The 19,022-nt window shown below is 46.1% G+C and overlaps 1 protein-coding gene across 2 annotated transcripts in view; it reads right to left on the bottom strand.

The window, feature by feature from the left end:
• NLRC5 (NLR family CARD domain containing 5) overlaps nucleotides 1–19,022 on the bottom strand; it is a 37,092-nt gene extending 18,070 nt beyond the window's left edge. The window contains exons 1-21 of one of the 2 annotated variants that reach the window (XM_017740879.1): nucleotides 18,976–19,022; nucleotides 14,765–14,914; nucleotides 13,604–13,904; nucleotides 12,187–12,249; nucleotides 10,985–11,050; nucleotides 8,815–10,567; nucleotides 8,348–8,431; nucleotides 7,902–7,985; nucleotides 7,740–7,823; nucleotides 6,120–6,209; nucleotides 5,230–5,280; nucleotides 4,808–4,873; nucleotides 4,492–4,575; nucleotides 4,071–4,154; nucleotides 3,842–3,931; nucleotides 3,177–3,242; nucleotides 1,993–2,070; nucleotides 1,473–1,556; nucleotides 1,226–1,309; nucleotides 169–258; nucleotides 1–44 (exon numbers count right to left, since the gene is read on the bottom strand). In XM_017740879.1, coding sequence (XP_017596368.1) covers nucleotides 1–44; nucleotides 169–258; nucleotides 1,226–1,309; nucleotides 1,473–1,556; nucleotides 1,993–2,070; nucleotides 3,177–3,242; nucleotides 3,842–3,931; nucleotides 4,071–4,154; nucleotides 4,492–4,575; nucleotides 4,808–4,873; nucleotides 5,230–5,280; nucleotides 6,120–6,209; nucleotides 7,740–7,823; nucleotides 7,902–7,985; nucleotides 8,348–8,431; nucleotides 8,815–10,567; nucleotides 10,985–11,050; nucleotides 12,187–12,249; nucleotides 13,604–13,904; nucleotides 14,765–14,770 — 3,352 coding nt within the window. In that variant the 5' untranslated portion in view covers nucleotides 14,771–14,914; nucleotides 18,976–19,022. The remainder of the gene's footprint in view (nucleotides 45–168; nucleotides 259–1,225; nucleotides 1,310–1,472; nucleotides 1,557–1,992; nucleotides 2,071–3,176; nucleotides 3,243–3,841; nucleotides 3,932–4,070; nucleotides 4,155–4,491; nucleotides 4,576–4,807; nucleotides 4,874–5,229; nucleotides 5,281–6,119; nucleotides 6,210–7,739; nucleotides 7,824–7,901; nucleotides 7,986–8,347; nucleotides 8,432–8,814; nucleotides 10,568–10,984; nucleotides 11,051–12,186; nucleotides 12,250–13,603; nucleotides 13,905–14,764; nucleotides 14,915–18,975) is intronic. The other variant, XM_017740880.1, reaches the window with a different exon arrangement.

Below are 19,022 nucleotides of genomic sequence, written 5' to 3'. Positions count from 1 at the left end.
CTCTTTCCCAAAAGGTCAGGTGAACCACCTGTGTGCCTCCTAAGCTGTAACCAGAAAAGAGCATCATCAGCATGGGGTTTGACAGCACAAGGTCCTGTATCACTCCTCAAAACCCACAGCTTGAGGTTTTAAATAGCAAAAAAATAGCAAAAGTTCTCCTGGTCATACCTGAGGCTCACTGTTTTAATGTGTTGCAGTGTAGATAAGGACTGAGCTAAGAAAAACACAGAGTTCAGGGAGATCTGGTTGTTGTTAAACCTACAGGAAGAAAAGGTGAAATCAGCTGCTGCAAGCAGAACTGAGCAATTTACACCACGCCACAGAACAGTGATCTTTGTGCAGCACTCTCAGGCTGCTTCTTTGCTGCCTTCTGCCTGTGTTTCCAACTACAGTTCTGCAAGCACAACTCACTCCCATATATTTTAAATTCGTCCCTCACTTTTAGTCTTCAGAGAATCACAGAATAACTGAGGCTGGAACTGAGCTGATCTAGTCAAACTCTCCTGCTCAGAGGAGGGTTAGCATGGAGGAGACTGCTCAGGACATTGTACATCTGGGTTTTTAACACACCTCCAAAGACAGAGAATTCACAGTCTCTCAGGGCCACCTGTTCTAGTGAGATTGTAACTGAAGCAGTCTTGTCTTGGGAACAGTTCAATTAATCGAACAGGAACAATAAATATTTCTTTCAATAGTGCAGAATGGTGCCATACTCCTTAAGCCACAGTTCTGTACAGTGCACTTGCACTGGGAGTGCCAGGTGAAATACCCAGATAAACACAAGCCACCACTGCAGATGAATTCAGACTCCATCACTGAAGCTGAAGCTTCCCAGCACTTCCCTTCCTCCAAAGCTGTTCCCCTCAGGAGAGGAAGGACTGCTCCCACTGCCAATGAGGAACTCAAAGAGGAAAAATGCAGTGAGTTGCTAAAGACCTCTGGCCGTTTCAGAAACCAGGTGCCACACCTGACACAAGAACACCTGTCCCCTTCATGGAGGAGCAAGCACAGGGGCTCTCAGGCACTGAACTCAATCAAGCTTCAGGTGGAGTCAATCTGTTCTGGACTGGAGGTGGAGACAGACACACAGCACAGTGCATCTGCCCAACACAGAACATTGCTGAAACTGATCCTGAAGAGCCCTTCCCAAATGTGCACTGTGCTTCCACAAACAATACTTCACAAAACCCAATCCACGCATAAAGAAAAAACAGGAGCTACTCACTTGAGAGAACGTAACATTTTCAGTTTTGGCAGGCACTGAAACAGCTGCAGAAGTCCCTCATCTCCCAGATAATTACATGATAGGCTAGGATTTAAAGAAAGGCATTTCATTTTCATGGTAAAAAACCCAATAGGCACCATCAGCTCTATTATCTATAATAATACAACCCTGCAGAACAAACAAGTGGCATTTTCTCAGCATCTCAAATAACTGCAGGTAAAGACCATGGGAGTTAAGGAGGACTCACTCCAGCTCGGAGATGCGGCCACATTCCTTCAGGACTGCACACAGATTCTTCAGGTCACTGGCTTGAAAATTACAGTCTGTCAGTCTATGGGGAAAAAAGAAATCAAGCAGCCAGGTCTGCAGGATTTCAAACAAGGCTATCAACTTCACTCCTCTGAAAACTAGAGAATCAATGAGGAGATAATGAAATTAAACAATCCCCTTGAAGTACCTTGCTGTTCACCAGCTCCCACAGAGTCTCCAGGTGATGGGCCACCCCCTCCCTGCCCGGCACTGCAGGTCCCTGTGTCCTTTGTAAGGCTCAGGGTGGGTACCAGGTCACAGCCCCTCGCTGGGGGCTCCAGCCATTCCCCCCACCCAGAGCACAGCCTGCAGCTTCCATGGCAGCTGCTCCCCGCGCTGCTGGCACTGGGGAGAGTCCCAGTTCTCTTGTGATTCACCACTCAGGGGTGCAGGTTACATTGGATACAGGATCCAGAGATAGGACTTGCATGAAGTACAATGAAAATTGGCCAAGGTACCTTATTTTTGGGGAATTGTTAGTTGTCTGGTTTTCCTCCCCATGTTGTTGGTCATCAGTAGAGAACACAGACTCTTCCCTAAGTGAGCACAAAGCCAGACAAAGGTAAAACACTTTTGCTTTAGCAATTTGGCAAATCCCTGGGGCTACCATGGCTCCAGCCCATGCCTGTATCTTGCCAATTGCAAGCTCTCCTTTTCTAACCAAATATTTCAGCATGCAGGCAACTGGGGAGAAGGGGAAAGATATTTCTATCTAAGATACAGTTTGATGGAGAATTCAGCTTTTGTTGAATTTAGCTGAATTTTGCTGAATTTAGCTTTTGCCTAAACAAGTTTTGTGAAGAGTGTACAAAAATCTGACTATATATAACTAAATGGAACTGCCTATAACTAACTAAACTGTAACACTGTAACTAAAAACCACAACTACAAACATTAAAACTATAACTAAATATGACTATTCATAACTAAATGGAACATGCAAATCTTGAACCATCAGAGTTTGAAATGTCACTGGTGCCTTAAAGGAAACCACAGATCATGTGTCTCAGGCTGTCACTCTCTTTCAAGCACAACCATCGGGCTGTACCCCGTGACAGCTCTGCTGTTTCTCTCTGGCCAAGAGGTGGAATGCAGGTGTACCATGGGAAATGCTATTTTACAGTGGCCTCAGTCCACAGAGAACAAAGGTATAAACAGTGAACCTAAAATTCCAGGAGCAACAGGAAACCATTTCTTGGTCAAAACCTTCAGGATGAGATGTTTTAACCATATTTTTCTGAGGGGAAAAATTAAACTCCAAACATCTCGGATTTAGGAGTGCCATGATCCAGAATGCTTAGTGTTCTGAACTGCATGGATCTGTGAATCTTTTCAGAATTTGGTGTGGCATTCACTTGGTTTCTTACCCTCACTATTATCAGATAGCACAGGTGTCATTAAACAGCCTGCTCTGCTTAGGATGCTGTGGGTAGAAGTGTGCTCTAGGGACATAAAACACTACAGAAGGCAGTGGCAACTTTTAAAGTGGCTGAGAAAGCCAGGAGACAGTTCTACATTTAGATTTGGGGGCTGGGGAGGGAGGTAGGAATTGCTGTGAAGTAAAATGCTACCCTTGGTACCTACACAGGATGCAGGAACTAAACAGGATGCTGAGATAACACCATTTGTGCACACAGCCTACCTAGGAGGAATGGAAGCAAACTCTCTGTCTTCTCTAAACCTCAGGACTGCAATATCACGACAGAGGCTGTGAAGAAGAGAAGTAATCAATCGATGTCATGGCTTGATTATTTACAGGACTTCTTGTTTGGTTTTGTTCTGCAAAACTCTGGTGACGCCAATCACTTGTGCTTAAAACACTCCCAAAGCAAGAAAAAATAATCTCCATCAGTTTTAAATCCTGGTTGGATCAAATGATGCAGTATCTGATGATCCAGTTTCTCTGAGTCACTAGACAAAGCACAGACAAAATTGCTATACTTGAACTCCAGTGTGTTTTCAACTACTAGAGGAGAACTTCCAGTTCTGCTCCACGAGGTGTCACCAGTTCTCATGCTCCGCAGAGATCTCCTGTCTCCAGAACTTCCCAAGGCAGAGAGCAGGGAAGCGTTTTAAAACTCCCCCATGCACGAAAGGACAGCCAGTTTTGTAAGCTCTCAGATTGTGGTTGATGGCTCTGATAAATCAGCTTACAGCAATGTATCCCCAAGCGTCAGTGTTAGCAACCACCCTGGGACATGTTCTTCACCCACCGCACTCCTGAGCTGACTCAACAAAAACCTCAGAGCACGACTCCCAGACTTGTATATTGGGATTAGCCCCAGGAACGATTCAAGACCTACATACCTGACCTGCACCTCCATCACCTTCGGGCAGGTATTTACTGACTTCAACAGGTTGCAAATGCCAGTGACAGAGAGGTGGTTTTGACTGAGACTACGAAAGAAAAAGGCAAATAGCTGGTCCCTGAAATCCCACAGGACTGTCCTAGTGAAGCAGTTACCAGTGTCCTGCATGCTTGACACCATTTCACTTCAGAAGAGGTCAAGTTGGTTTTGTACAAGGCAACACTTACTTCAGCTGTTTTGAAATCGATATGCAGGTGAGGCTTTCCAGCAGGCAACTGCAGCCTTCATCTCCAAGCTTGTTGCCTGATAAACTGAAGCATTTTCCAGTTAGTTAGGACTGATTTGAACAGGAAAAACAACAAAGCTCTCAAAACCTGCTTGCTTTCCCTTTCTTACAGTTGCTTTTTTCCTGGACTGTTCTTCTGTCCCAGATCAACCTTCTTTGCTTATTTCTGCATGAATCAACTTCAGCCAAAAAAGTTTTAGCCCTTGGGCAACACGACTCATGTTTTAGACCCAAATCACCTTGCTTTAGAAAATCTATGATCTTTAAGGCTCCTTCCATCCCAAATCAGTCTGTCCTTCTATGATCCCCTGCTCCCACCACCTGCCTGCAGCCACTCAACAGGAAGGAAAGGAGGCACTCACTCCACTTCAGAGAGATAGGAACAGCTCTGGAGAATGGCCACAATCCTCTTGGCATGTTGGGAAGACAGTCTGTGATCCTGCAAGCTGTGAACAGGAAGGGTTAGTGAGCAATGAGGGGCTGGGGGTGCCACTGTCTGGGCCAGATAGGATTTCTGTTGTTATTTTTCTTTACTGATTCAGGTTTATTTCACACTTTCCCACATGTGGAAATATCCTCTCTCCTTAAGGACCAACACATCTGCTATTCCTGCCCTTCTACAGTACCTGTCATCTGCAAATCACATGCACCAGCAGGACTTTCAATGTCTACTCTTACCATAACTTCACGTGTCTAGTTGGAATTACATGTTCTTTATTCTCTTCCAACTTCAAATCCAAAGATCTGCAAACAAGCAAGATATTTGGCTTTTAATATGCCTTCATGAAATATCTGACAACTTGGGTCCTGGTTTATATTTTCTAGCAGAAACCACAAGGTCAGTGTTGTGTGTTTTTCAGCAGCTTTGCAATAGAAACATGGCACTTCAAGCTTACACAGGCACTAAAGATCTGCTTTTGTGGATCTGGTTGTAGGTGTGTGCAAAACCAGCTATTTTAGTTACATTTCTCATCGCTCAGGAGGACCCAGCCCTGCCAGCTGCAAGGGCAGAGGTCACCAGTTCTGCTGTCAGTGTGGTTTATGGTGACACCAAGCTGATGGTTTCAATCAGCATAACTGAACACAGTGCAGTTTCTCACCTTGGACTTTTCTCAGATGCGCCAGAAAAACAAATAATCGCGGTGTCCACCCTGAAAAAGAGATCCAGGTGAGTATTAGGGAACAGGTGTAAGGATGCCATTTGTTTAGCAGAGGTGTTTGCTAAGGACCAAAGCTTTTGCCTGGATACTAAAGAGGGCCTTGACACCTGCGTCACCAGGTCGTTGGCACAGCCAAGCAGCAGCCACGTGCTCAGAGGGCAGAGGACACCCCACGTGTTGAGCTGGGGTTGCAGTGCAGATGAGACAGTCACACAGTGAAAAAGACTGGGCCAGGAGTTTGGTTTTTTTTGCAAGACCAGAAGTTTGTTGGGAAAAGGTTCAGTAGAAACTCCCTTCCAGCAAGAAAAATAAGAAAAAGCCATACGCAATTTGAGTTACACCAGGGATTACTTTGACCTGTTAAACTTAGAACATAAGACAACCACAAGAAACACAATGATTTAAAAAATCTACCCTTTGTCATCCTGGACACATGAAAACCCCAAACCCTGTAATTTAAAGGAACGCAGAACTAGAGCTAAATCCACACATTTTCAGTAAACTTAGCTGACTGATAGCAAATTTATGCTAGTTGGTAAAGAATTTCCTGACTGATATATTGGAGAGCTTAAAAGCAAGTTTAAATTCTCTTATGCAGGAAGAAATGTCACACCCTGCAAATGGTTTTATAGACCAAGGATAAAATGACCTATTCAAAATACAAAGAGGAAGTACATGGTATGATGAATTCACATTTTGTTTCCAATAGAAAAGAAAAAATGAGTCAAATTGATTTTGCCAACAATTAAGCTGAAAAACAGTGTCCATTTAAAGTCAGTATCTAAAGAGACAACCTACTTGCTTTTGTAAGAACTCTCAAGTATTGGTACCTGACACACAGTTCAGTAACATTTTGACACACGATGCCTTCCTTTGCCAAACTGAGAACAGCGTTCAAGGAAAGATGGTTGTTGCTCAGGCTGTGAACATGAGGAAAAACAAAACCTCAGCTGCTGGACTCCACAGCACATTCTTTTGCTACACAAATGCCCTCTGCTCTGTTCCCCAGACATCCTGAAGCGCACACATATTCTTTTAGTTAGGGGATTTCCCCCAAACTTCTGAATTTTGCATCTAGGACTCGACAAAAGCATTATCAGATCATAGTTCTTTCTCTGCAAGCTATAGCTCCCATGAATTTAGAATCAGAGATAACTCTTCTATGTGCAGCAGAAGGGTCATTAACCAGTTTAGGGTTAGTTAGTGGAGGTTCTTCATACCTTCATGATTGCACCACCAACCCACAGTGCAGTTAAACTCCCACTACAACAAATCCAGTTTAAGTGTGGCTTATTAAAGCAGTGAGGCCTGAACACAATCCTCCAGCCTCCGAGGATTTGTTCTTTAATTGCATGTTCATTCTGTTTCATTACTCGTTGGACCTCATTAAATATGAAATGCAAGATCTGCTTGTTCTCAGGGCCATGGGGCACCTTTCCAGAGAGCCTCGAAGGAATCATCCCTGAGAACTGCACTCTGTGTGTGTCTGTGTCTGTGTGTGTGTGATAGAGACGGGTGAGGGAGGGGGGATTACAAATGGCACTGTTTTCCTGCCTTTTCCATAGGATAAGCTGCTTCTCTGGGGGCAGGCTGGCATTCCCCACAAGCTGTTATCAGTGTGCCCAGGAAAGCAAGAGGAGCAGGTACATTCCTCCTTTCCTCCCTCCTTCTGCCATGCTTTTAAGCACTTCTAACCATATGGCAAAGCCAGTAGTTCATTCCTGGATGGGATCCAGCAATGACTGCAGGTATTTTGGATTCACCTGCTTGCACCTGAGGGTGTGTGGAAGACCTTTAAAAGCAGAGTCTCTCCCTTTCAGCTGGGGTGAGTAGGCAGTGCTCTGTCCTCATAGCTTTGTGTCTATCCCTGTCCTGTCACACAAACTACACTCAGACTCCAGCACTTGCAGCAGCTCTGCTGCTGCTTCAACTGCCCCTGGCAGCTCTTCAAAGGCTTTAAATCCCTTCACAAGCCAGGCTGGTTCTTTCCACCTAAAAAGCTGCAGATCCATGCTGGGAGTTTTGCTGGCAGTCTGTCCCTCTCAGTCAGCATTGGACTGCCACTGGAGCGTTTGAAGGAGCAGCACAGGAGAAGAGGGCTGTGGAAAGGTTGGGAAGCTCTGATGGAGCCAATCCTCCCTTAATCAGAGGTGAGACATCTCAACCTGAACTTCACCAAGGGGAAGAGAAGAAAAAGTCAAGCTAGGCACTGAGCTGAGCACATGCATTGTAATTCCTGGAGAGGTGTCAGTGCTGCCAGGACTCCCTTGGGATGATTTTAAGACACCTGGATAAGAACTGTGAGGCTGGGTCTATCTCAAACTGAGTCCAGCACAGTCCTGCTTGCACTTAAGTGTCTGTGCCTTGGTTTGGTGGCCCACATATCTCTGTGCTATGCTTGGCTTCACAGTAGCTACCATTTTTAATAGGTTTAAGCCATTTTTACTCACTCTACTTTCTTCAGCTTTTCCATTCTGGAAAACAGGTCCATCACCCTCTTCACTTCTGGGTCCCGTATCCGATTGCCCTGCAAGCTGCACACAGATTCATTCTCATTAGCATAACCAAGGACGGAGTGGTTGATTTGATGGTCATTGCCACAACACACTCACTTTATTTCCTCAAGCTGGAGGCAGTGTGATGCAGACTGGACCAAGTTAGTCATCCCCTCAGCTGTGATGCTCCCGCCTGTCAACCTGGAAAGAGAAAGGATCACTCAAACCAAGCAGAGGGAGGACTAGAATCCCCTGCAGCACATGGCAAGCCTGTCTCAGACCTGTGCCTGCACCGTGTGCCCAGCACACAGACACAGAGGCAGCAGCCTGGCTCTGCCACCTGCAACCAACTTCATACTCCTTTTCCAGCAGGGCAACACAATACTGCTCTTGATGCCAGCATAAAGCAAGAGGCACTCATGTCTGTGGTGCTCTGTGTAGCACTGTTACCCTCCCTACACTGCACAGAACAGTGGAGTGAGCCTGGAGTGAGCCAACGTCACTGAACTGGTAGGGAACAGACAGGAAGGGAGAAGGCACTGATGTTACAAGCAAAGACTTACTCTAATTTCCTCAGGCTTCCCATTCCTCGTAAGCCCTTTGAAAGAGCAGCAGCAAAGTCATCACCACATCTCCTGCTACGAAAGCTAAAATGTGAAGAAAAGGGGAAAAAGACAAACACACCAAAAGCTGATATTTTCATTTGCTTGCAGGACTCACCCTGCCCTCATAGTGTTCAGAAATGCCTATCATCTTCCCTCTTATCTACTGCATTAACTACCCTGTTGTTCATATTAATCAAAATGGAAAAAACAAATACAAAAATACAGCCAGAATGGATTTATCACCTTATTATCCTTCAATCACTCATAAATTCTTTATTTCCTACATTTCTGCAGTACTGAAGTTATGCTGTTCAGATCAAATTTTCCCACATCGCCTTTCTCTTCTAGAACAAACTTGAGGCCTGACCTTCCAACTCATTAGTCCTTCTCCCCACCCATCAGCTCACAGCACTCACTGTGTTTACCTCAAGTGTTCCACATTTTTACAGCCAGCCAGAACCTCCAAACACTCAAGGTCCACAAGACATCCTGCAAAATCCAAACAAGTCAAATCCTGGCCCGAGTTTATGACAAAAACCAAAGCCGACATGTCCAGAGTTGTCAGTCTAAAGTTTTTAAACTCATACTTGAAATTCAGCAGGCTCCCAATGTGCTGGGCTACGTCGAGGTTTTGCGTTTCAAAGGTGCAGTGGCAGAGCTCAAGGACCTTAGGCCCTGTCAGATGAGTGGCTGCCAGTTTCTTGAGAGATTGCAGGATCACATCCTGCTTTTCCTGCACCCACGCTTCATCTTGCTCTGCTAGCAGCATCAGAAATGTCCTACACTCTTTTGACGACAAGCCCGAGAGAAATATGTGAAAACTCTCCATAAACTCAGTCTTTGTCTCATTCTTTAAAGTCCATTTTGACTTCAAGAAGAACTTCTTCTTCAAGTAATTCTTGTCCACCCTCCTACTCACCATGAGACACAGTGCTGCAAAAAACTCCTGCAAGCTCAAGTGCACAAAGGCATAGCCAACCTCTGGGCAAGTGCCACTCATCTTCACCTCAAATAGAGTCAGCAATCCATGCAAGGAAGCAAATTCCTTCACATCCTCGGGAATATCATCAACATAAAATACAAGTTTCTTCTCTTCCAGGCCTCTCAGTGCAAGATCAAACAGACCCAAAATGGCCTTTTTGTTACAGTTCAGCTGAGTCTCCTCATCGCCCGCGCAGTCTCCCTGCTGTTTGTTTAGGAAGATGAGAAACATTTTGATATAAAACTGTGTCATAGTCTGGGGAAGCTCCACACTCATCTGGTGTTTAAGGAGCAAATACTCCAAGCAGATGCACACAATGTTACACAGAGCAGGGATGAAGCACATGCTGAGGAGCTTGGTGTTGTTCTTCACATGAGCAATGGCTCGTTCTCGGAATGAATGCTGACGAAAATAGTGGCTGATATATTCCTCAACCTTCTTATGGTCAAATCCCCAAATTTCTGCCAACACACCTACTGTACATAATAAGAAGTCAGGTAGCCTCTTAGGTCGGCTGGTGACCAGCACTGTGCAACCAGGCAGGAGCTTCCCGTGACAAAGGTCTGCAAAGAGCTGGGCTATGGACATAGGGGAGGTAACAGCTGGGCCTCTCTTAGAGGAGAATGACACGTCCATGTTAGCTGCAAACTCATCCAGCCCATCAAAGATGATCAGTGTCTGCTGGGCATTCTCCAGAAGGTCCTGGAACACTGCATCAGAGCTGTCCTCTGGCTGAAGGAACATGTCAAACAAAAGCTCCTTCAGGGTCAATTTTCTTTTCAACAAATTCAGCTGCCGAAACTCAAACAGGAAAGTGAAGAGAAAGTGAGGTAGGACACCTTCTGCCCATTTCTGACAAATCCTGTGCATTAGCCTGGTCTTGCCTGTACCTGGTTTACCAAACAAAAAGACCACCTTTGTCGTGTCCGATGGGGCCTCACTACAAAACAGATCTGACACTTTCATGGCTGTATCTGCACATTCTTCTGGCTCAGGAGCACCTGCCACATCCTCTCGGGGTTTCTCTGTTCTCTCTTTTAAGCGGGGGACTTTTCTCTGATGAATGACAACGTTGACAAAGGCTTGGTTGAAAGGTGGCTGTGTTTGTTCCTGTGCTTCTGCTCCTGCTTCTCTCCTGCTTCCGTACCTCTGGCAGATAGAATCAATGAGGAGATGCCGGTACTTTGCAGATGAATCTGTGAGAGAAGACAACAGAGGGGGTATGAGGGTGAAAAAGTTAGTTGTGAGTCATTACAGATCCAAAATACCACTTAGAAACAATGGCCCTGATCAGAGGTTGCTGGGTAGAAATGACGAATTTTGAACTCATGAAAATAACCCTTAACTTTTCCTATTTTTGCACAGAGGCCAAAGGAGAACAACATTCAGGAAAAAGATGAAACAGCTTCTTATGAAAACTAAACCTTACTATCTCTAAGGTGAGAATTAGGTATCTGTGCATTATGTACATTATTCCCTGTTCACCAGCTCCCTCTTCACCCACGCTGGCCTCTTAACCCTGGAAGCTGATTTCTTGGGTGTTTCTGCAAAGATGTTAAATAGGTCCTTTCCAAAGAGGGAAGCCCAGCACAGCTTCTGGAACACCCACATACCCAGTCGTTGCTGTTTGGCATCCTTGTCACCCCCAGAGCTGCTGCAATGGCGACGGCGAGCAGACCCTGAAAATCGAAAGGTCAGAACCGTGTCAAAAGAGCATTTTGAATGGCAGTGTATTAAAGCTGGGCAAGACTCCCCAGCAAAGCATTTGGGGAGCTGAAGAGGAAAAATTGGACAGACAAAACTATTTGTAAACTCAGGCTGAGATTACAGAATTGCTTTTTCTGAGATGGGCCACCAGCACCTCACAGGTGAGTTTTTTTGTGGGCTGGGTGATGCACCTGCCTTGCTTTGAACACAAGAACTGCTTTGTTATCCTGGGGAACGTGGCAGGGAATATCTGCTTCTGGGGAATGCAGGGCCCACAGATTCCCAAGGTTGTTCATGGTGGTTAATTCCCTGGTTTTTTATGGTGCACTGTCAGATGGCAAGAATTGCCAGAGCTGAAAGAGGCACGTCTTTCTTAACTGGTCTTAGTAAGATTCAGCACTATTTTCACATTTCCATTCCACCAGCAACTGGCAAGACAGTCTCACTAGGACAGCACAGCAGCTGGCAGCAGTCTGAATGCAGAGCAGAGGTCACTTTTTCCTTCTTGTTTTCAAGATCTTCAATCTGCCTGTGACACACAAGACAGTGCCATGTGACATTTGCAGTGCTGTGACTCGGAAGTCTCTGAGCAAAAAGCAGAGGCAGAGGTGTCTCTTCATGATCTGCACCAACTAGGAAGTTCCAAATTCAGCCCTGAAGAAAACCCTACTATCTGTTATTTTAAGCTCATATTTTGACAACTCTGGAGTGGTTTCCGCTTGATCAATGCCTGAATAATTTTTCTGCTCTTTCTTTAAAAGCCAAACCAACTTTCTCCACCTACCAATGAACTGACCACAGTAAAAGTGCAAAAAGCATGGGTTTTGTAGAGTGGGTGGGAGATTCTTGCAGAGAAACTAAAATGAGAGAGTTCCTTAGCAGAGGGCCAGCAAGGCTTTTCTGAAATTCAGGGAGGGAAAACAAAAACAGGGGAGGTTCACATGGAAAGCACCAAGAACAGAACAATGACACATGAAGTTGCAGTGGTTTCTCCACACCTTGCCAATGCTTAGCAGCAATACTTGGTGTGTTTGTAGCCCTGCCCAGGCCATGGGCAGAGAAAATAAACTCCAAGAGCACAGTGCCCCAGGGTCTGTTCTGGCCTTACCTTTTGGCACAGATGACTGGACTCTCGTATCTGTGGATGCTTCTTCTGTCTGGCTGAAGTTGCCTAAAAGAGTTGAATGGGAAATTAGATATGGTTAATGTGAGCATTCTGCTCTTGAAATTTGGCATGCTGCTGGCCAGAGACAAAAGGTGAGCAGCTTGCAACACAGACAGTGGCACAAACCAAGACTCAGTGTGAGGGATGCAAACATCCAGGTTTCAGGGTCCCCATCTGATGTTTTCCTTTCAGATTGCTCTAAAGTACAGGTAAATTCTGCTTTCAAAGGAGGAGAGAAACAACTTTTCTCTCTGATACAAACAAACTCAAGAGTATGGGCAGCTTTGGCTGGTCTGAAACCACAATGTGGCCCAAAAGGGAAGCCCTACTTTCCTGCTCCTGAAAACAGGGTTTTCTGTGAATAAACCACTGGCAGAGTCAGCAGCCCAGTCAACGGCCTTCTCTGACTCTCTGCACGGCTCAAAGCTGCCACAAAACCCCCTCAGCATAACCAGAAACAATTCACCTTCAGAAGGATTAGTGATGCTCAGCTGTTACTACAAAAGTTAAACAAGCATAAGCCAGCTCCATAACCTTAAGAGACATCTTCTTTTATGATATGTCACAGAATCAAAAGGCTGAAAACTGTTTCAGCTTCAGTCCTGAGAGAAATCCCCCAATGGTCCACATTCCCTGTTGCTTGTCTGGTCTTTGCCCTGTTTCATATCTCCCAAAATAGCTGCTGCTGCAGTTAGTCACAAAGGCTGGATCCACCCAACTGATGCAACTCATAAGAGTTACTGCAAGCAGGATGTGAAAAACAGTACCGTTGAGAAGGTATTATCCTGTCAGACTTCATGCAGAAGAGAATTTATCACCAGATAAAGCAACCCACTAAAGGAGGGGCACAGCTTAGCTGGTGCCACAAGCCCTCACAAGGGAGAGCGTGTGCACAGTCTGTAGTTTGCAAGATAACACACACTGACTGTGGTCCTTATGAACTGCATCGTTTTCTCTAAAGCCTCTGCTAATGAGAGATGTGGGGAAGTGGTTTTGTGTGGTAATTTTAAGACTTCTGTATTTCTTGCCTTTCTGGATCAGGAAAATTAAAAAATAACGATTAAAAGTCCACAGAACAAAGATATTGTAGTCTTTTCTCCTTCAAATAAATCCATCCAAAAATTGCCTCCCAGCTTTATTGGAGATGGGGGTGCACAATTTTTATTGGTTTAATCTGTTTATGTTGGGAGGTTTTTTAACCTCAAATTACATTTCTAAGCCAGAAGTTGTGCTTCCAAGAAAAACAAGGCCATGCAAAATGAGGGCACTGGTGGTCTCACTGCCTAGACTGGGTGATGGTGATGGGTGGCCAAGGTGTTGGCGGTGTTTGCTCAGAGGAAGCTGGCCTGACCTCTCTTACCTTCTCCTGCAGAACTCATGAGCAGGATCTCCAGATCCAGGGGCAGGTCATACTCCATGCAAACGGACTGTGCAAAGTGTTTCCAGGCAGCAGGACCAGCCTTCTCCAGCAGGTCAAGGAGCACTGAGGCTTTTTCTTTGTGGTCAGTGATGCCACCCAGGCTCCTCAGGGCCGCCTCGGGGACAAAGGGCTGGGAAGTCATGAGCAGCCAGTCGGGACAGTGACTGAGGAACTCCACGAGCTGGGGGCGGGCTCTTGCTACAGCTGCTCTCAGGTCTAGATCGTCATCCTGAAATGGGGGCTAGAGGGGTGAAGACAAAGGGCAGCAATGGGCACAGGAGCACAAGATGTTCACCCACACAGCCCTTCATGGCTTTATCTGCTTTTCTACCGCTTGGCCTAACCCAGAATTTCTTGCCCTTACTCCCAGAGTATCGAGTAGAGATCTGAGCCCAGTCATGATGGTGCAAGGCTGGCAGTCCTTGTCTGCACAGTGCCGGACAGCAGGACTGGGAAGGACAGGAGCAATCCATGGCAGTCTCTCTGGCACCAGCCAGGGAGAAGCTGTTGACATTGGTATTGCTGCAGCGGCCATCAGCCAAATATAACATCCCAAGCATCTCTCACATGTACCAGGACCTCTGGGGAGGTCAGGGATGTTTTTGTTATCATTCAAGAGTGCTTACACAGAGTCAAGGCTTTTTCTGCTTCTCATAACACCCTACCAACAAATAGACTGGGGATGCACAAGAAGTTGGGAGGGAACATAGCCAGGACAGCTGACTTCAACTGGCCATATGGCATCATACTCAGAATATAAAGCTGGGATAAGAAGGAGGAAGGCAGGGAGTTAGAGTGATGATGTTTGTCTTCCCACATCACCATTACATGTGATGGAGCCCTGTTTTCCTGGAGATGGCAGAGCACCTGCTTGCCCATGAGAAGTTGTGAATGAATTCCTTGTTTTGCTTTCCTTGTGTGTGCAGCTTTTGCTTTACCTGCTCAGCTGCACAAGTTTGTGCAGGACTCCCCTGCACAAAGGGCTCAGGTAACTGTTCTTGCTGCTCATTCTTTGGGGAGGAACAACTCATTTCTGCTTTGGTGACAATGCCACCTCCATTCCCACTTCCTTCCCACAAAGCCATGCACAAAATCTCCTACCTGCATTGTGGTGTAATCAGTCTCCTTCCAGCTGTCAAGTGCAAAGGTGGCTTCTGCTCCATATTCTAACAGAGAATCAATCTGCTAGAGGCAGTCTCAGCACACAGACACACCCCAGTATGTGGGACATGCCTCACTTGGTGCAAATGCCTGGGGATAACAACAACAGAGCTTGATGTAGACATGCCAGGCCATGGAAATTACGTGGGTCACAAATCTAAAAGCCCTGCCTTTGACCCAAGGGTCAGCTGTGATGTTTTTCATCTCTTCTCACTCAAACCAGCAGTGACCACAAAGTTTCAACATTTGAGGATTCACTCCTGGTCTGATGAAAATGCAGGACTGAGCCTTGTGCCCTAGGATGCAAGTGAAGACAGCTTTAGAGGAGCATGTCATGGGAATCACAGCTTTTCTGGTGTCACTGCCTGATTTGAGCTGGGCTATGCCACTCTGCTGCTCTTAGCCCCTCCGTGGAAGCTGATGCAGAAGCAGCAGCATCTTGCTCAAGTCAGGCAATCAGTCACACCAGAAAAGCTGTGAAAAGCTGGTCCTCTGAGACTACACAGCTTTCACAAAAGAGTTTCAAGTGTAGGGGGCTGAAAATGCCCCCAGTGTCAGTGCCAGCTCCCCACCTCTCAGCAGAAATGACGAAGGGAAATTTCAGCCTGCCCTGCAGCTGGTGGCAGTTGGTGTCCAGCCAGCCTTGCCAGAGGGAAAGGGAAGAGGAGCACGATCACCATCTGGCACAGCTGCAAACATCCTGCAGCAGGGTCCCAGCCTGGCTACAGCAGCATCAGGACTGTGCTGTGTCCAGCAGACAGAACCCTACAGGGATATTGAAACCCACATCCAACTACAACTACCGTGTTTGCAGATATGCAACCACAGGGAGAAACCTCCAAGCTCCAGCCCCCCACCAGCTACCTGTGTTTCACTTGGACAGAACAGGCCCTCCAGGTCCAAGACTGCTGCACTGTGTGTGGTGAGGGAAAAGCTCCCACGGTTGCCGTAACACCCAAGTTTAGGTGGGGGGGGGGGGGGGGGGGACGGGACAGTGACCAGTCCAGTTCAGCAAAAAGTGCTGAGTGGAAACATCGTGTTGGGTCATATGCTTTCATCCCCAACAGGGATGGTGCACATGGTGCCATTCCCCAGCAAGTGCTGTTTTCTGAGCAAATGTGTTCCCAAGCCAAGGGCAGCGGCCACCCCACCACAACCAGGGTGGAGGCACATGGGAGTCATGCTGCAGAACTCACCTGCTCTAGTGCTCAGTCCTCACTCCCCAGACAGGCTCTCCTCCACACTGACCATTCATGTATTCAGTAAAAGTACAACAAACCCCTTGGGGCTTTTATTTTTGCCACCTTTTTGATCTGGCCAAGGAGCAAAGTGGGAGATTTCTATGGAGCCAAGGGAAGAACTCAAAACAACAGAAGGGCACTCTGATGGAAAGAGTCAAGACCTTTCTGTCTGAGCAGAAATATCCCCTAATTCATCATAAAGTTATGGTTGTGCTGGAGCAGAGCCATGCCACTACCTGGGGCACATTGCACTCAGGGAACACCTCTCCACATGGCTGCTGGGCATGGCATGCACCCAGAAGCTGAAGACAAAACAAAAGAAGGTGCCAAGTTGGAAAACTGGAGGTAAAATTGGTCTAGACATTTGTTCCACTCATGTTTAAGAGGATATCTCTTCCCTCTTCGTCCATCACCACTTTCTGCCCTCTCTGTGCCACCTCTTTGAACAGCCTTGGATGTTTTGAGACTGAGGCAAACTAATGCAGCAAAGGGATGCGACCCAAGCGCTACAGCAGGAGGCTGGATGGAAAGCATCTAATCCACCTCCTCTGTTCCTGTGCTCCAAAAACCAAGCAGACATCTGATAAGAGCAAAGCTTGTGGTATTGTGCACTGTTCTACTCAGACTCTTCAGGTCAAAGCTCGTTCCTATACAGCATACACTGTTACAATACGGTATCAGTGCAAGAAAGACTTCACCCTGTTCCCATTCCAGATCAGACTTTCAGGATAAATTATGTAAAAAGTGAGGCAGCTCTTGGACCCAGCAAAATGTGGGTAAACCCCCACAGCTTTTAAATATTCTCTAATGCCTGTCATTTACCCTTCTTGCCTGTCATTCACTATTCTAACAAAAACAAGAAATATGGTCCTGGTGAAATGATAAAAAAATGGGGCTTAGCTATGATCTGTTTTGTCCTCAGGCTGTCAAAAACTGTTGTCAAGCATGTTGTCAAAAACTTAAATTCTGAACCTTACTGGAAAGGACTCTGCAAGTTTTCATTCAAAATGTTTTATTATGAGGTTCTTTTTATAGCCTTAATCATACAAATAAAGGACTCTAATAGTAACACATGCATTTAAAACAAAGAAAAAAAGTTTCAATTAACTGGAAAGTTTGAAAGAAAACATTTAAGCTTCTCAAACTTAAACAAACTGAAAATTAACAGGGCTTCCTGCTAACGAAACTCCATTTTCCAGTAGGCTTATCAGTTAAGCTTTGGGAAATTTCATTTTACATTTCTCCAGCAAAAAAACAGAAATCTGTAGACAGCAATGTCCTGACCTTATTCCCCTGATGACCAAGAACAACAGACTTAATAAAGCCATATTAAATACATACATAAATGAATGAAATCAGACCTTAATGCCAATGAAGACTGAAAGCCACTCAGACAAAGAGTAGACTCATACAAATTAATGAAAGACTCATATTCAAAAACGAAACAACACTGAAAAGTTCGTTGAAAGCTCAGTGACACCGCACAGCTCCTGTGCTACTGCTCTGCTCAGTAAGATCATCAGGAATGACTGGCAGTTACCTTCAGTAAAACACCTCTGACCCCAAAATGAAGCACGAAAACCTCCCAAGAAAAGCCAGAACACTTTTCAGCCTTCACCTTTGTGCTTCAAATGCAAAACCATCTTTAAAACACTTTGCAAAATTTAATTTTCTCTCCACAACTTGGCATTTGCACCATCCCCAGCCACAAAAAATTAAACTGAAATGTGAAACTCCCTGTTGCAAATCTATCAACTTCTTGCCTGCTCTGGGGGCACAGGGTACTTACTGGAAGCCCAGAAAGAGAGCCCCAGCACCAAAATCAGTGTGGGGGTCACCAAACAACCAAGCTGGAGGACAATATCCACTGCTTTAATTTCCCCAGGTGCTAACCCAGCACCATCCCGAGACTTCGAAGTCCTTCTGTGCCTTTTGGGACCTGATGAACAAAAGACTGAGCAAAATGAAAGTAAAATCATTCAGGAATTCCCCAACTAAAAATTCATCTGCAGTAAAAAGAGAGAAATGAGCAAAAATATCCAGTCAGAACAGAAGAAGGGTAATATGCTCTTCGTGGAGTAAACTCGGACTTGGTTTTGGTTAAGGCACTTGCAATGAGAATATTTCTATTTACGTGCATAAATCTGATTATTCTGGCACACGGGGAAATATTTAATTCCCTCTTCCATTATATCTAAGAGGATAAAACAAGTTGCTTTTCCTTTGGAATGAAGACAAGGTTTAAGTGAAATTGTAGCAGATGCGAATGATTTGATAAAAGATCCCATGTCTAGATAGAGCTGTGTGTGCAGAGATCTCCAGATCTAGCAAGATGGGCGGCACCAAACAATGAAATGTTACTACTATTGCTCTGAAGGCCAGGGAAGTTGTATTGGAAAACCAGAGGGAGCCTGCAGCCGAGTTCCAGAGAAGTCAAGAGGGCACACTGCGCTGTGCCATAATCACTTATCAGAGAAGAAAAAACACCCAGGTCCAGCAACACCTGTGTCTGCGGGCAAAACCACTGACTCCGGTTGTCCTGCCATGAGCACAAAGCAGGGAGTGGGGGAGCTCTGGGGAACCGGGAATGGATGGAGGAGCCGGGGGTGACACCTACCAGATTCTGCCCCACTTTGCCACCTCCCAGCCCGCCTCTGGTCCACCCTGTGCCTGGGAGCACAAGTCACCTGTTCGGCTAAAGTTTGGACTCGATGGCCTTGAAGGTGTTTTCCAGCGTTCAACATTCCGTTCCCTATCCCGGCTTTTCCCATAGGATATGAACGCCTAAGAGCTGGGGAGCAAAGAGCCAGACCCCCAGTCCCCAAACCCTCGTGGGGCTCGCAGCAGGACTCCCTCTCCCCGTCCCTCCCCGCGGTGCCCAGCGCGATGTCCCCGTCCCGCCGCGCTCACCTGCCCCGCTCCGTCCCGCCGCGGCCAGCCCGGGCCAGCGGCAGCGC

Source organism: Corvus brachyrhynchos, unplaced genomic scaffold (assembly GCF_000691975.1).
Source record: "Corvus brachyrhynchos isolate BGI_N302 unplaced genomic scaffold, ASM69197v1 scaffold26, whole genome shotgun sequence".
Classification (NCBI taxonomy): domain Eukaryota; kingdom Metazoa; phylum Chordata; class Aves; order Passeriformes; family Corvidae; genus Corvus; species Corvus brachyrhynchos.
The sequence above is the reverse complement of the archived record's forward strand: the minus strand, read 5'-3'. Positions and strand labels throughout refer to the sequence as shown.